The sequence below is a fragment of the Agelaius phoeniceus genome, chromosome 2 (genome assembly GCF_051311805.1).
Source record: "Agelaius phoeniceus isolate bAgePho1 chromosome 2, bAgePho1.hap1, whole genome shotgun sequence".
Lineage (NCBI taxonomy): Eukaryota > Metazoa > Chordata > Aves > Passeriformes > Icteridae > Agelaius > Agelaius phoeniceus.
In genome coordinates this window covers 50,639,376-50,652,973 of record NC_135266.1, presented here as the reverse complement: position 1 = coordinate 50,652,973, position 13,598 = coordinate 50,639,376, and the positions used below count along the sequence as shown (strand labels likewise).

At 37.4% G+C, this 13,598-nt stretch overlaps 1 protein-coding gene across 14 annotated transcripts in view; it reads left to right on the top strand.

The window, feature by feature from the left end:
- Window positions 1-13,598, top strand: part of LMO7 (LIM domain 7) — a 132,033-nt gene that overhangs the window by 92,740 nt on the left and 25,695 nt on the right. For 13 of the 14 annotated variants that reach the window (XM_077173597.1, XM_077173595.1, XM_077173596.1 and 10 more), the window contains 7 exons: window positions 1,525-1,554; window positions 3,809-3,926; window positions 5,087-5,229; window positions 6,512-6,965; window positions 7,706-7,835; window positions 7,989-8,029; window positions 10,871-10,985. In XM_077173597.1, coding sequence (XP_077029712.1) covers window positions 1,525-1,554; window positions 3,809-3,926; window positions 5,087-5,229; window positions 6,512-6,965; window positions 7,706-7,835; window positions 7,989-8,029; window positions 10,871-10,985 — 1,031 coding nt within the window. Of the gene's footprint in view, window positions 1-1,524; window positions 1,555-3,808; window positions 3,927-5,086; window positions 5,230-6,511; window positions 6,966-7,705; window positions 8,030-10,870; window positions 10,986-13,598 lie in introns of all 14 variants that reach the window. The other variant, XM_054654511.2, reaches the window with a different exon arrangement.

The following is a 13,598-nucleotide window of genomic DNA, read 5'->3' as shown; positions in this document are numbered from 1 at the left end:
CTGCACAGAATGAGTGCCCTTGAACCCTTCCCATTCAGAAAAGCATCATCCTGTGCTGAACCATTTGTAGAGTGCCAGTCTGTTTGTTCGTGTTGTCCTCGAACAAGCTTTTTATTTGCTTTGAATAGAAGCTCATGACTGCAATACCATATTTTCAACAAAAGATTACAAAGTTTTCGAGTTTTAGGCTGCCATTTTGGAGAAAATACATTATCATTCCCTCAGGCTCCATGTTCTGCATAAGTTTCTTTCCATGGTTGAACAGGAATAGTGATTATTCAAAAGACTATGGAGGCTAGAAATATTTTCTTCTATTCTGCAAGATAATACATAAAAGCATTGCTGAAACACATGAATGCTTTAAAGACAAATTCTGGAAATGGGCATTCTGATATTCTTGCTTGCACCTAAGTTTAAAAATGCTTGTAAACTGTCCTACCACAGTTCTGAGATGATTAGATGAAGTGGGGAAAAAAAAAAGTGTTTTGCCTGCCCAAAGTCATGGTGCATGCAAGTTGTGTGTCTATGAAATATTAAGTCCACCATGGCATATTTTATTCTGCCAATACTATCCTCCTACTTTCATACAGTCTTGATTCATTGTTTCCCCTAATTCTTTCCTGTTATCCTCAAAATTTCTCTTGTCTGACTGAATACTGTTTCTTAAGTACTTCCTATCTCTCCTTTGAATTTTGTATTTACTGGGGGAGAGGGTTGGGTTTCCAAATGTTTACTTAGCTCTGAAAATACGGCATTGCAAGTTGCAGATCTCCCAGCTGTGCATCATTTTTTTGTGACTAAGACACTTCTGTGTTCCAGTTGGTATTTTGATGTTGCTGCATTTAATTTTTAGGCTTTATGCTGTTAACAATTTTCAAGCTTCTCTGAGAAATATTTCTAAAGTGCTTGGAAATATTGCATGTTTTAAAAATTAATTCAGTAGAATTAAATAAGTATATTATAAAATACTCGTATTCAAGAATACTAAAAATCCTCTTGAATTGCTCTGGATTAGGTGTGTTCAGGGATTAATATGCTAAACTTTTATTAGGGTCTTTTATTCTGATACACATCAAGTATTACTTTCAGTTAGTATCAGAAATGGTTGAAGTAACAAGAGAACTACCTCTTGTAAGCCTCACTTCTGTTGGGACTCAAGCTGGCATTAATTTTATTTTCTTGAAATTAGTCTCTTTTGAGCATCATGCTGTTCAGCAGCACTGGAATGAATAAGTGTTGTAGAAATAACACAAGGCTCTATTTGTGCAGTATTGCTAAATGAAAAGTGTTGGAAACTTGCAGGCAGCCTTGTTCTGACAGTTCTGCCCAACTTTGCCCATCATGCAAGTCCTGGTGTGTTTTTTTGACTGGTGTCCAATTCCTGATGTGCTTTTCCATGCTGGCTGGTTCCCAAGCTTTCAGTTTCCCCATCACTTAGTGAGAGTGCTGGTCTACTAATGGTGTTAATGTTGTTATCAATATCAAGACACTGAATCTCTTTTTTTTTGGTTTCTGATTTCTCAGACTGTTTCAAAAGCTTTCTGATGAGCAAGGGTAAGTTTTATAAAAGCCTGAAAGATTGTAATGCTATTTTATGGCCTCTTTTCATCTTTATGCATGCACAGTAGCTAAAAACTCATGCTGGAAACTTGTGCATGATGCTTTGTTGTTCTGTTCTTTGCAATTTATGTGATGAATGTGAGATAAAAGCTATGTATATGGTAAAAGTTCTCTCTGCTGTCTCATGTATTCAACTTATGGTTATCAGGCACTTTGAAAATCAGCTCTAATGTTTTATTCCTGCTGAAGTGAAAAATTTGTTGTTCTGTGTTTCATTTAGGCTTTAAAATATTCAAAAAGTGTTAAGGAATATTAACAAATATTTTATTTTCAAGGCTGTACAGCTAGAATCTGAAAATAATGAACAGCAGTGGTATTTATTATGGATTGGTGAATGGTCTGGGGTTATTTTATATCTTCCAGGTTTTTGAATGCTCAGTGGTACACTTACAGATTTGTGTAATGGGAACTTAGATGTTGTTTATAATGAACTGCGACTCAAAGAGAAATAATTTTTCCACTTATTGTGTGATGGCATGTTAAGTATTTTGGAATGCATGGTGTTCTACTGATTTTTTTAAATTAAAATTTATTTATTTATTTGCTGCCCTATTTTTACTCTGAGGCAAATTTGGTAAATTACTGAACACTTCCAGAAGTGCTAAATGTTTCAAAAGTTAGGTGTTAGGAGAGGGAGACTCAGAAGACTCAAATTACTAGTTAGGTTTTTCAGTTTAGAGTGAAATTAAAACTAAGATCCACTTCCATGGTATGAATATAGCTTTTCTTAGATTATATTTTCTTTAGGTTGAGATTTTCCTCTTTTGTTGCAGGCAGATACAGTAAATGTAGCTATGTAAGTTTTCTTGAACTCATCTGGAACAAATTTGATACAGCCTTATATAGTATTTGATTACCCTAAAACAGTTCTACGTGTGATATAACTTAAGCACAAAAAATGAGGAAAAGAACTGTACAAGAGTTTCTGCAATAGCGACCAGGTGATTTTTGCTGAATTTGGCACTCTTCTCATTCAGAAAACAGATAAGCGAGCAGATATGAGGAGTTAATGCCCAAGCCTTTATTTCTAGAGGCCAGAGGCCAGTCTCATGTTACCAATGAAAGTGAGTTCAGCCACTTGGGAGGAAGTGAGAGTCTGGTTTGTTAGTTCAGAGATCTCTTGGAATGCAACAGATTAGAGTAAGGCTCTGTGCTGAATCTATTTTGGTTTTAATCTTGTTTTCCATCATATAAGAGAAATGCCACATTTTTAAGTCCTGCTGGAACATAATTGCATCCCTCTATATAACTCATACTTTGAATAAATAAAAACAAAGGTATTTTTGAATACTAAGAAACAAAAAAACCCCAAGCCCTAGAGACCTAGCTTTCCCTTTGCATTACATCGTTGAACCTTATGATGAAACACCTGCATTTTGCTTACTGTCTCAGAGGCTTGTGGTCAAATCTCATCAGGAGCCTTGTCCTATATCTAAACTAAATGTCCTGTTATGTTTATCACTGCAGTGTGAAAGAATAAAGGAAAAAATAGCATGTGGTGGGGGAGAGCATGAAAGGTGAGCTTTTAGGAAATTAGGTTAAAGGGAACTAGCAAGTAGGAGTTCCTGGGGGAAACTGTAGCCATGTTGAAGAAGTTAGCAGGAAGATGGCTGTGTTAGCCATCCCAACTTTAATGGAAAGCATCTCAGAGGTTGGGGAGGATCAGCATAGGCCAGTGGGGCCTGTGATGCCCATGAACTGAGCATTTGGCCCTGTCTGACTCTTAATCTTTTGGAAATGGGCATCAATAACTGATTTGGAAGGAAGGAAAGGACAGGAGGTGATACAGAAGGTGTTACAGCAGAGAAGTCCAAGGTGGGAATTTGGATTTGGGGAGAGGGGATTCCTTTTGGGTTAAAGAAAGAAACAAGATCAATAAAGAAAATAGCAAGTTAAAACAGAAGTAGCAGTGTTCTAGGAGGAGCTCAATGTGAATGATCAGGATGGAGATGTACAGAGCTGCTTATTCCCTTAACCTGATTTTATTTGCTCAAATACCCAACTAATGACTTGTGTGTTGGCTCTACAGCACATCCCATTGGCTGCCCATGTGCTTCCTGCTCCATTCAAAATAACACTCATGAGCATTCAGTTGTACTAATATAAATCTTTTTCTCTCTCTGAAGGTTTCACTCATGTCAATGAGGGCTAGGATGTTATGAAGCTGAGTTCTCTTTTCCCTTTCTAGGAGTAAATCTTTGAATGATGTCAGTGCAGAGGAGCTGCAGACACTGCGCAAAATCCGTTATGAAGAGCTGCAGAAGATAAAAGAACAGTTACAAGAGCAAGATCTAAAGTGGCAAGAAGTAAGGACTTCTTTTCACCTCTTCTTGTGCATCCTGCTTGGAGGGGCTGGGTGTCACCTGCCTTCACTGTCCCTAGTAAAAAAACTTTGGCATGTGTGCAGCAATTAATGGGGCTGTCTTCTAAAACAATTCATCTCATACAGCTACTAGAGTTTTTGGGGATGCCTGTTTAATGCAGAACTGAAATTATTTTAAATATCCTCCTAAGTTTCTGATTAATGCTTCAGGATAGAACTTGTATGTATTGTAATAAAGCCTTCAGGCTTGATTTCTGTGGACACAGAGAGAAGTTAGGGCATAGTTTCTTGTGTTATCTGCAATTTTTGAATACTTTTTTGGAGAAATGGTTGGAATGTCTGAGTATTTGATCCTCTGGGAGAAAGGAGAATAAATAATACTTCCTTGTGCAAATTCTTGAGGCTCCTATCCACTAATAATGCTGTCTTAAATCCAGCTTGTAAACTGCATGGTAGTTTTGCACAGCATCATAAGCATAGCTAAAGACTTTTCATTTTATTAAAATCTCTGCTTGACAATGAGTATCAACAAGAAGCCAAAATTAAGAACAACGCACCAAACAAGAAGTTCACAGTTGTTTGTTTAATGCATCTCAGTTCTAATATTCAGTACTTCCCTTAACTCAGCTCTGGTATTTCATGGACAATATTGCCAGTTCACATTGCGGTTTTACAGAAATGAAGAAAGTACAGAAATATCTGTTTTCAGTTTAGAATTTAAGGCATATTTATTCTCAAGCTAGTGAATCAGTCTAACATAGTAGTGATTTGGAAAAATAATGGTATCCTAAACTCTAAAGCCCTCAACAAAGAAATTCAGATTGCATGTGCATTAGTTTTCAATTATGTGTGATTGGTGAAGTATTTTAGAATAAAATTGAAAATGTTAAGAGGAGAAAAAATGGGCTAAATAGCCTATAGTCCAGTAATTGCAATTGTTAACTTAGGGAGGCAGTGAGCCTGCAACCCTAAATAGAACATGACAACCCCTTTATCATTTAGGGGAAAGGTACATGAAAATGTGGCTGTGATGCAGGCATGCAAATAAAATCAGGCCAATAAAGAGCATATAATGGGATACCTCTGTAAGCCTGTGAGGCCTTGAGAAAATCTGATAGTATACATTCATGTAATTCTAAACAGGATCTAGCAAAATGGAAGAGTCGTAGAAAGAGTTACACTTCAGAATTGCAAAAGAAAAAGGAAGAGAGAGAAGAAATTGAAAGGAGAGCCTCTGAGGTGTCTGGAAGGAGTACCAAGTCACTGAAGGAAATGCAGCAGGAGAGGTAATAGTCCTAATGGGAATATTATGTGTAAGAACATAAATCTGAGCATTTTTATGCCTTTAAATTTTTGAGTCACTATTACCAACAAGTTGCAATTGATTCTACAGAGATCTTGACAATTTTAGTTGCAAAATAAAATGTAGAAATCTAGGCAATTGAAGGGCTGAATATGGTTTTCTAATGTGCTGTTTACACAGAATGTTAAGCAGTTTTCTCTATAAATGATATTTTACTATCCATAAATAAAAGTATTAAGAAATCAATATTTGCATTCTCTTTAAATTAGTTAAAACAATAGCACTGAACTGGATAGCTACCTTTTTTACTCATGGATAAAGTTAACTATTTATCTTCCTTCTTCTACTACATTTGCTATTTTTTTAGCCATTGTTGAGAACTGCAGCCAGAATATTAATTTATGTCACAGAGCTGTAAACTTTTACTTGATTTCCCCTTCATCCCTAATTTTTCCTCTTGGTATTTACTTTCTGAAGAGTAAAAAGTGTAAACTGCACAGTACCCTCTCTAGTGGTGACAGTCTTATTTATTTATCTATTTATTTATTTATTTCAAATGCACATATGAATAAGCCGAAGGTAATATGTACATGACATGTATTTGTAAAAAAAGGTCTAATCTTTTGGATTTCTTTAATTATTTACTTATTTGTGAGGACAAAAATTAGTTGCCTGAATAAAAGTATGGATGGTAATTGTATTGAATATTCAGTATCAATAAGAATTCTATAACTTATATTTTAAAGGATATCCTTGTAGCAGTTGTTCATTTATAACAAAGGAATGAGTAGCAAAAAAATAATAATTAGCTGAATTTCAGGGCACTGTCTTATTTAGGTATCTAAAATTCAGCATAGCATTTCAGAAACATTGAGCACAGTTACACAGTTCAGGCAGTGTTATGGGACTTTTTCCTGTTCTTTCCTAAATAAATCTGAATTTCTGAGGATGTGTAAATTGAACCTATGTGTATCTGTATAATTTACAGCTATGTGCAGCTAGATCATTTTATTGGCAAAGATTTCTGTCATGGTGGCAGCCTGATAGTAGTATGTTTGAGAGTGCTGAACTGGGGAGGAGGTGGAAGAAGATAAATACATTAATATTTTCATATATTTTTAAATCTAAATTATGCTAATAATTTTTATTTACTGGTGAGGCATTATTTGGATTATGTTCAGCATTAAACATTTACTAGTTGAAAGACTTCAGGTCTGCCTGTTTGCTGGGTCACTTTGGTATTTTAACAGGCTCTATTCCCATAGGGAAGAGAGAGATCAGGACTCCTATGAGGAGCAGAAACAGGAACACAGCTGGGCATATTCACTGAACGATGATGTGTTCAGTGAAGACAAAGCACCTTCCACAGCAGCAAAAGATTGGTCAGCAGCCAAAGATCACCGTTTGGAAGAAGATGCTTCCTACAGCACTAAGGACAGTAAAAGTGTGTACACCACCCAGCCTCCCAAGGAGAACCTGCTGGAGAGCTCGGCTGCTCGAGAAGCTCCTGCTCCTCCTGAGAGCCTGGAGCGGGAGCAGAGCCCGGCGCTTTTGTCCACTCGTTACTCAGTGAATGCTCAAACTGGGTCAGCTCAGGTTTCAGCTTCTCTCCCGAGAACTTACCAGAAAACTGATACCTCCAGGTTAACATCTGTGGTTACACCAAGACCTTTTGGTGTCCACTCAAGAGGAATCTCGTCACTTCCACGGTCGTTCACGGTAAAATTCTGCTTCATTCTTGAAGTTTGTAAATTTGGGGTCTTCAATAGTTGGGGGAATAGTAGTTTTAATGTTTTGGTTTTGTTTATAAAGTGCCTCCTGTGTGATGAAGGCTGTGTTAATAGAGCAGGAAGTTCTGTCGTGCCTTTAGATGTTTACTTGTGTTTCTGTGCTTAAATGGACTCCTAGAATTAAAGCTGGTAGCTATATTTGGTAAAATATTCTTTTTATTACTTGTAGTAAGTCTCCTTTGTGTGCTTTATAAAAAAAATGTCATTGGAGGTAATTATCTGGAGCCAGTAATTAAGTGTTAAAGATAAATTTTTCAGGTGATAGAAGTTTCCTCTGCTCTGCTGACTTAGTTGAAGTTTTATGCTAGGCTGAATTTTGTCTACACTCTAAAGCACTGAAACAATGAAATTAATTCCCCCCCCTGCCCCATTACTATGATGATTTTCATAGTTATCTCTTAAATCCTTATTTGTTTCAATTTAAAAAGTGGCAAGAATAATAATAATTCTAAGCAGATGGCATTAACAAGTTTATCTTAAGTCTGGACTATATGTTCTGCAAGCATTTCAAGAGAAAAAAAAAATTTTCTGAGTAGGTAGTTAACAATGGGTACAGGAGCCAGAATTTGCTTCAAAGAGAGAGGTGGTTTTGTTAAATATAAAAATCACTGAAATATTCAAGGATTTCTTTTTAAAGCACTTATTTACCAAGCTGTCATTTTTTCCTAGATGGATGATGCTCAGAAATACAATGGAGAAGTAGAAAAAGCTAAAAGAACTCAAACTTTGTTCACCAGCGTTTCCTTTTCACAACCAGACTCTGCACACCCTCTCTCTACTGGTGCATTCAGAAGCAGAGGTGAGGAGGAAGAGGAGGAAAAAGGTGTTCAGTCAACACCTCCTCCTAGTTTTGCATTACCTTTAAAGTCCCAAAACCAAGATGCTGGAAGTAGTTTTCCTAAACCAGAGTATGGCATTCCTCCTGATTCTCTTTCACTTGCATCTTCTGCAGAAACTGCAACTCTGACAGACCCTAAGGATTCAAAATCCATGGTAAGTGTGGAAATAATGTGATTATTTGGTGTAACTGAATGCCACAGCAGAATAAAAGAGAAAATAACTAAAGTATTTTTCTGGTACTAAGAGGACATCTCAGAGACTTGCTATTTCCTTTGATTTAATTTAGGGGAAAGAAAAAAATTATTCTTTTGCTGAATTTTTCCCTATCCATTTTGTCATGTGCTTAATTTTATTTATCATTCTAATTCAGATTAGTTATTCTACATGTGTTAAGTGCTTGCAAAGTTTTTTGCTATTCTCCAAATTAGCACACTGTTCATATAATCAGGTGTGACAGATGAATTACGTGAGCTGCTGTAGCATTCATTTGCACTTTTAAACTGGTGGTGGAAAATAAAGATCAGCTTTTCAAAGGCTGGCCATAAACATCAGTATCACACTATCCTTTTTTCCATCTGCTGTGGCTTGAATCTTTTTTTTAGCTATTTATTTGAATCTAATTAATGTTCATATTAATTTTGAAGTAAATCACCGTCTCTTAGTGCATGTGCTTGTTGGTAAAGGGGCTGGGTCTTTGAGAGTTCTTTTTGAAATATGTATCTTAAGTGCTGTTTCCTCCAACTGATTGCATGTTTCACCAACAATAGCTTTAATTTTAAATTACTAAATACCTTGCTGTACTATCTGATGATTCAGTTCGTAACCCTTGACAGATTTGCATTCCTGATCCTGCTGTAAAACTTAATTGTGCCAGTTGCTTGGGTGAAGGTCATAAGACCTTGGATGCTGATTTATGAAATTCCCATAACAACTTTTTTAGAAGTTCATTTGCTTCCAAACATTCTTCTTCCTAATCACTTGTGGAAAAGAAACACATTGCAGTTTAATACCCTTAATGCCACTTGGCCATTTTAATGAATTTATCATAATTATTTGAAACTGTGATTGCTGTATAAGGAAAAAGAAAATGAGATAATAATCTTTTTTTTTCCTGTGTTGTAGCAAAAACAGGCAGAGGAATTTCTGGTTTAATCAGTGAAAACTGACAGATTCGATGCAAGTTCTTAGTATCTGTTTAAGCAAGGCAAATGAGAATAGCGTGTACTAGGTCCATTTGTTTTTCTCCTGTCATTAGTTAAAAGATTATAAATCTTTCCTCCTACAAGTGAGTAATATGGGGGGGGGGGCATTTAAAAGATATTTTTAAAAGTTAAAAAAAAAAAAGCTGTATTATGTAACTTACCAAGCTCCAAGTAAAGGAATGCAAGTTCCATTTGACGTGTTTGTAAATCATTGACAGAGAGATTGATATAGCTCACTAGTCATCAGGGCCATAACACCAGGTCTGTGGTGCACTGTTTTAGAGATGACCTATAAAAGTGTTAAAATTCAGTGTACAAAGTCACATTACTCCTCTGACAAGAGAGAGATCTGAAGAGTCTTGTTGGGATGGTGAGGAAAAAAAATTAAGACCAGTAGTAATTTCCAGGAACATACTCAAACTCAAAAGGTTTGTATGTTCTCCAGCCCAGTGTGCTAACCTGTTAAGTAGATTCACTTTTAATATACTCACCTAAGGATTTGGGTTGTATGGGAGCATTTGCAAGCCAGTAGCTGTGTTGTGAAGAAAAGACTTAATTTCTACCCTGAGCTGTAATGGGGAGTGTTTTCCCAGGAACATTCCTGTAACATGAGGTGATACCTTGGGATGATGCCGTGCGCTGTTGTTTTCTTCTCTATCCAGTACTTGGGTGCTGCTGAAACCACCTCTGGCTGCACCTCCCTGAGACTGGCTGGCTGCACCTGCTTGTGCAGTGCTTGCTGTAGCTGCCTGTTGCGTCTTACAACAGAGGAGCTTGGAGGAATTGGCATAGGTTTCTAGACTTCTAAATATTTTAAGTTAGGGAAAATGAATCCGACTCTTCAGGAAGGCTGGGTCGCTAGGGAACTAAAATGTAGGCGTACATTTAATGCATGTGTGAAAATGTGCAGGGTCCCTTCCATGCACATTTTGCTGGAATATATCCATCTTAACATTGTTTGACAGAAATCTTTTTTTTCCTTTTATATTGATGTCAGTGTCATGCTGATGAAGTGTGTAGCATGCATTTAATTTTTTAATGAGCTCACCTTAGAATGTTAATGTATGCAACACATGCTCCAAATATAGCGTGGGATTGAAAGCAAGTGTTACAAAATGTTTTCCCATTCAGATATTCTTGTTGTTTAAAATGGCTGATGTTAGATTTTGATTCAGATTCTGAAAGCATCTTGAAAGTCCAAGAAAGATCTGGATTTAGCTGATTTTGGGATTAGTTTTGTTATCTAAACCCTCTATTACAAAATCCATAGCAAGCTTGGTAGTATTTCACATAAAATCAAGAAGATGATTGTGCACCCAAGTAAACCTAGTTGCAGCATTGAGCCTAAAGGAAACTTTATTCTTATGGTTGGATATGCAAAAAAAAAAAAAAAGGACTGATTACGGTTATCTAGCTTTTTCACATCTTTGATGCTCTCTGAGGAGGCAGTACATGTCACAAATTCACAAGAAAATCCACAAAGAATCATTTAGAGGTTTAATTTCCTCCAAGTTCTTAAATTTTCTTAGCATTGTGTTGCAAAACATTTAAAATAACAGAAATACAGAGTGAAAGATACATGTAGAGAAAATATAAACAGCAAACACACCTGTTGGAATAAAAAGCAAATGAGTTAGTTAACTGACTTCAGGACTGTTTCCTTTGTCTGTGATGCTAATAATAGATGATTAAAGTGCACATTGTGAGCAGCCTCACTTATTTAGAGGATAAACTTTCCCTCATTTAGATTCCTGTGATACCAGATACTGTAGTGTCATGTTTTATTTTTCAGGAACAGTACAGTGAAATGAGAATCAGTATAAACCAGAGACCCGGCCACAGTCGCAGCTTTGGGTTTACAACAAATTGGAGTTCTTCAGGAGCCATTGTACAGACAGTTGAAGAAGGTAAATGTGTATATATACACAAATTTTTGTTCTTATGTTTAATTTGCAGAGGCTTCTCAATTAAGGCATTTGCTGCTAAGAAATGCTGCAAAACATCAGGTGCAGAACTGAAAGTTCACTATTTAGTTTGCTAATGTATTTCTGTGAACCCTCATCTCTTGAAACAGGTTGAATTGAGAAATACCAAAATGCATTTTCCTAATCAAGGAGGGTATAAACATGAATATCTGTTCACTGAGCCTCTTACAGAACAGTATTTAGGGGCAAATACAGACTTCCAATATCCAGACTGTTTCTTACAGCTGAGTTTGAAAGATTTCACTTCACATGGTTTGTAAACACTTGCAGAGGAAACGTAGGAGTTAATATTCTTTGTTCAATTTCTCCTTTCTTAGTCATGCTGAATTCTGGAGACAGCTCTTAAGTAGTTGCAACTTCTAAATTGATTTCCAGTGTAGTTTTTTTCAGTTGTTTAATACTCAGGGAAATCAAACATTTTTGTCTTGAGATGACACATACATAAAGTTTATTTCTAACCTTTAATAGTCTTCTGCAGAGAATGAGCTCGATTTTCTAAAAAAAAAAACCAACAACAAAGACCTAAGCAAATCACATAATAATGCTTGTTTTCTAAACAATGGTATTTCCCATTGCCAATAATACTTGAGGAATATTGAATTGTGCCCTTCTTTCCACCTAACACAAGATCATCCTGAGAAAGGAGAAATAGCTGGAAACTATTAATTTAGCCAGCTCTGTATTATGCTTTCTTTAGCTAACTTTTAATTTAGTTAGGGCTGTATTATGCTTTCCAGAGAGGAAACAATACTGTTTAACAGCAGTTAATGAGCAGTCTTGGATTTTTTTTTCTTTTTCATATTCAAGAAGTGAAGCGGCCTTTTTCCACTATATCTGAGTACTTTTCATAGTTGGATTTGCTCTAGGATAACCCTCCTTGAGCAGGAAGGATGAAACAGATGAACCATTGTGGTTTGTTCTAACCTGTTTCATTCTGTGATTCTGGAATACTAATATTTATTTTGCCTAAAGAATAACTTTCCCTTTGCTTTTCCTGCTGCTAGGCTTTGGGTTTAATTTCCCTCCTTGGAGGCAGGGGTTTGTCGATATGCACTGCAAGTTGAAAAGGAGAAATGTGAGGGTAGTGAATGTTCCTGCTGGTCATTCACAAAGGTCCACATGGGCTCTGTCCCAAGGAGAAGGTGAAGGCCTTGTGGTTTTTATCTCTGTTATGCTTTATTACCATTCTCACAGGAAAGAGCACAAAGAATAGATTTAACTGAGAATGGGCTGTATCTTAGTGCTGTCGTTTGTAGCCTGTGTTCAGCACTTTTTTTTCCAACAACTGTCTCATCTTGTATCGTTACTCAAAAGCTGTAGCTCCCTTCTAAAGAAATGAAGGATGAAAGATGTGGATGACCCATTGAAAGAGTAATATATGCTTTCAGCTAGGCTCTTGGGAATGTTGTATTTCCTATTTTTAGGGATAAGTCATCAGATAATTCAGCTTGGAAGATCGCGTAGGGCAATGCACTGCTCAAAAAAATGTCAAGATGGAATTCAGGCTAAGTGGCCTAAGGCTTTTTACCCATGGGGGTTTGAGACCCTCTGAGAATGGAATCCACACAGCCTCTCTGGGCATTATCCTCTCAGAGAAAATTTTCCCTCTATATCCAGTCAGACCGATCTTTGTCCCAGTTTATAACCACCTTTCTGTGTTTTCCTGCCATAAATTTCAATGAAGAGCAGGCTTTCCCTTCTCAGGGACCTCCTGGTATGTACTGGGCGGGAACTACTGTTAGGTTCTCGTGCAGCCTCTCTTGTCCAGGCTGAAAAAGCCCATACTCTTCAGCCTTTCCTCACAGGTCCATTGCTCCAGCCCAAACCATCCCAGTACCTTCCCATTTTACTTGCCACAGTTAAATGATGTCTCCCTTACAGAGGAACACCAAAACTGGACACAGTATTGTCAGTGTGGCATAAGAGGTGCTGAGTGAATTGAATGGCCACTTGTCTTGATTTGTTGGTCATGTTAGTGTTCATACAGCCCCACCACTGCCAGGGCCCCCCAGCCTTGCTCTCCAGCCCATCAATGCCCAGCCCATACCATCACTGGGATTAGTCCTTTTCAGGAACAGGACCCTGCATGTGGCCTTGTTGAGTGTCAGGTTCCTGCTCTGAAGAGCAGCCATTGTACTGGCCACCCTCTCACTTTTGGCAAGGTTTGAAAAGTTGATGAGGGTGTGTTTTCCTCCTTCTCCTGCTTATTGGTGAACACATTAAAAAGGGCAGGTCCCTGGATACATCCTCATGAGATCCACTTGTAAGCAGCCTGCAGGCTGAGTAAGAGCCATTAACCACTTCCCACAGAAGCCCAGCCCGTTTTTCACCGTCTGGTCGTTCTGCCCTGTGGACAATACCATCCCACTTTGGATACCAGGGTACTGTGGAATATCATGTCAATGGTCTTGTTAAAGGCAAGGTGGATTGTAACCACTTCTCTTCCGTCATCCACTGAGACCTAAGCAATTCATCATTGAAGATAACCAGGTTGGTCAACTGTGATTTAGGCTTGGCAAATCCCAACCAACCATT